Source organism: Corvus brachyrhynchos, unplaced genomic scaffold, assembly GCF_000691975.1.
Source record: "Corvus brachyrhynchos isolate BGI_N302 unplaced genomic scaffold, ASM69197v1 scaffold2021, whole genome shotgun sequence".
In the NCBI taxonomy this organism is placed as follows: domain Eukaryota; kingdom Metazoa; phylum Chordata; class Aves; order Passeriformes; family Corvidae; genus Corvus; species Corvus brachyrhynchos.
The window spans coordinates 18,932-22,290 of record NW_008236057.1 but is presented as its reverse complement, the minus strand read 5'-3'; the positions used below and the strand labels follow the sequence as shown (position 1 = coordinate 22,290).

The following is a 3,359-nucleotide window of genomic DNA, read 5'->3' as shown; positions in this document are numbered from 1 at the left end:
CCCGCTTTTCCAGGGAATTCCCAATTTTCCTGCCCCTCTTTTAGGAACAGAAATTCCCAGAGTTTCCCCACTTTTCCATGGAATTCCCGACTTTTCCTTCCAGTCCCACCCCTGTCTTGGGAACTGAAATTCCCAAATTTTTCCCACGTTTCCAGGGAATTCCCAATTTTTCCCGCCCCTTTTTTGGGAACAGAAATTCCCAGATTTTTCCCAGTTTTCCTTTCATTCCCGACACTCCTGCCGGAACTGAAATTCCCAAATTTTCCCCACTTTTCCATGGAATTCCCAATTTTCCTGCCCCTCTTTTAGGAACAGAAATTCCCAGAGTTTCCCCACTTTTCCATGGAATTCCCGACTTTTCCTTCCAGTCCCACCCCTGTCTTGGGAACTGAAATTCCCAAATTTTCCCGCTTTTCCAGGGAATTCCCAATTTTCCTGCCCCTCTTTGGGGAAGAGAATTCCCAGACTTTTCCCGTTTTTCCAGTGCATTCCCAGTTTTCCTTTCATTCCCGACACTCCTTCCGGAACTGAAATTCCCAGGTTTTTCCCACGTTTCCATGGAATTCCCAATTTTCCTGCCCCTCTTTTAGGAACAGAAATTCCCAGAGTTTTCCCACTTTTCCAGGGAATTCCCAACTTTCCCTTCCATTCCCGCCCCTCCGGCCGGAACAGAAATTCCCAGGGTTTTCCCGCTTTTCCATGGAATTCCCAATTTTCCTGCCCCTCTTTGGGGAAGAGAATTCCCAGACTTTTCCCGTTTTTCCAGTGCATTCCCAGTTTTCCTTTCATTCCCGACACTCCTGCCGGAACTGAAATTCCCAGGTTTTTCCCACGTTTCCATGGAATTCCCAATTTTCCTGCCCCTCTTTTAAGAACTGAAATTCCCAAATTTTCCCCATTTTTCCATGGAATTCCCACTTTTCCTTTCATTCCCGACACTCCTGCCGGAACAGAAATTCCCAAATTTTTCCCACTTTTCCATGGAATTCCCAATTTTCCTGCCCCTCTTTTAGGAACAGAAATTCCCAGAGTTTTCCCACTTTTCCAGGGAATTCCCAACTTTCCCTTCCATTCCCGCCCCTCCGGCCGGAACAGAAATTCCCAGGGTTTTCCCGCTTTTCCAGGGAATTCCCAATTTTCCTGCCCCTCTTTTGAGAACTGAAATTCCCAAATTTTCCCCACTTTTCCATGGAATTCCCAGTTTTCCTTTCATTCCCGACACTCCGGCCGGAACTGAAATTCCCAAATTTTTCTCACTTTTCCATGGAATTCCCAATTTTCCCGCCCCTCTTTTGGGAACTGAAATTCCCAAATTTTCCCCACTTTTCTATGGAATTCCCAATTTTCCCGCCCCTCTTTTAAGAACAGAAATTCCCAGATTTTCCCCACTTTTCCATGGAATTCCCAACTTTTCCTTCCACTCCCGCCCCTCCTGTGGGAGTGGCACTTCCCCGACCTCTCCCACCTTCCAACGTTCCCCAAAAATTCCCAGATTTTTTCCAGATTCCCCCAAAATTCCCGGATTTTTCCCGGACTCCCCCAGAATTCCCGGATTTTTCCCGGATTCCCGGCTTTCCCAGGCTCACCCAGGATTCCATGCCCTTGCTGAGGCCGGGGTGCAGCACCGGATCCTTCCCGGCCGTCACCATCAGCGCCGGGATCGGGATCTGCCCGGGGAACGGAGGGAATGGGGGATCCCCGGGGGATCCGGAGGGGATCCCGAGGGGATTGGGGGGATCCCGAGGGGATTTGGATGATCCAGAGGGGATCCAGAGCGAATTTGAGGGATCCAAAGGGGACGGAAGGGATCCAGAAGGAATTTGGGGGATCCAGAGGGAACAGAAGGAATCCAGAGGGGATCCAGAGGGGATCCAGGCGATCCAGAGGGAACAGAAGGGATCCAGAGGGAATTTAAGGGATCCAAAGGGGATGGAAGGGATCCAGAGGGAATTTGGGGGATCCGGAGGGGATCCAGAGGGGGGAAATGGGATGTGGATGATCCAGAGGGGATCCGGAGGGGATTTGGGGGATCCAGAGGGGATCCAGAGCGAATTTGAGGGATCCAAAGGGGACGGAAGGGATCCAGAAGGAATTTGGGGGATCCAGAGGGGATCCAGAGGGGATCCAGGCGATCCAGAGGGAACAGAAGGGATCCAGAGGGAATTTAAGGGATCCAAAGGGGATGGAAGGGATCCAGAGGGAATTTGGGGGATCCGGAGGGGATCCAGAGGGGGGAAATGGGATGTGGATGATCCAGAGGGGATCCGGAGGGAATTTGGGGGATCCAGAGGGGATCCGGAAGGGACAAATGGGATTTGGGGGATCCAGAGGGGATCCAGAGGGGGAAAACGGGATTTGGATGATCCAGAGGGGATCCGGAGGGAATTTGGGGGATCCAGAGGGGATCCAGAGGGGGAAAACGGGATTTGGATGATCCAGAGGGGATCCGGAGGGGATTTGGGAGATCCAGAGGGGATCCGGAAGGGACAAATGGGATTTGGGGGATCCAGAGGGGATCCCACGGGAATTCGGGTGATCCCGAGGGGATTTCAGGGGTCCAGCGGGAATTTGGGGGATCCAGAGGGGATCCAGAGGGGGAAAACGGGATTTGGATGATCCAGAGGGGATCCGGAGGGGATTTGGGAGATCCAGAGGGGATCCGGAAGGGACAAATGGGATTTAGGGGATCCTGAGGGCATCCCGAGGGAATTCGGGTGATCCAGGGAGGATCGGGACGATCCGGAGGGAACAGAGGGAATGCGGAGGATCCCGAGGGGATCCAGAAGGGATTTGGGGGATCCAGAGGGGATGGAGGAGATCCAGAAGGGACAAATGGGATTTGGGGGATCCAGAGGGGATCCAGAGGGGATCTGGGGGATCCCGAGGGGATTTCAGGGGTCCAGCGGGAATTTGGGGGATCCAGAGGGGATCCAGAGGGGGAAAACGGGATGTGGATGATCCAGAGGGGATCCGGAGGGGATTTGGGAGATCCAGAGGGGATCCGGAAGGGACAAATGGGATTTGGGGGATCCAGAGGGGATCCCACGGGAATTCGGGTGATCCCGAGGGAATTCGGGTGATCCAGGGAGGATCGGGACGATCCGGAGGGAACGGAGGGAACGCGGAGGATCCCGAGGGGATCCCGGGGCGGGATCGGGATCGGCTCCCACCTTCCTGTCCCTGGCGCTCAGGGCCCAGCTCCAGTTGGCTCGCATGTTCCGGTACCAGTTCAGGGGACCCCTGGGAAAAGCGGGAAGGGACCGGGAATTCCGGGAATTCCCAGGCAAGGGCTTTCTCGGGAAATACCTCTCGGAGCGGGGCTGGGGCAGGGGCAGGATGGGATCGGGGCGGATCCCAGG

General features: G+C 54.3%; 1 protein-coding gene across 1 annotated transcript in view; it reads right to left on the bottom strand.

Annotated features, from left to right (window-relative positions):
• Positions 1 to 3,359, bottom strand: part of EPHX2 (epoxide hydrolase 2) — a 28,899-nt gene that overhangs the window by 6,616 nt on the left and 18,924 nt on the right. The window contains exons 8-9 of the mRNA XM_017731396.1: positions 3,171 to 3,356; positions 1,587 to 1,667 (exon numbers count right to left, since the gene is read on the bottom strand). Of these exons, the coding sequence (XP_017586885.1) occupies positions 1,587 to 1,667; positions 3,171 to 3,356 (267 nt within the window). The remainder of the gene's footprint in view (positions 1 to 1,586; positions 1,668 to 3,170; positions 3,357 to 3,359) is intronic.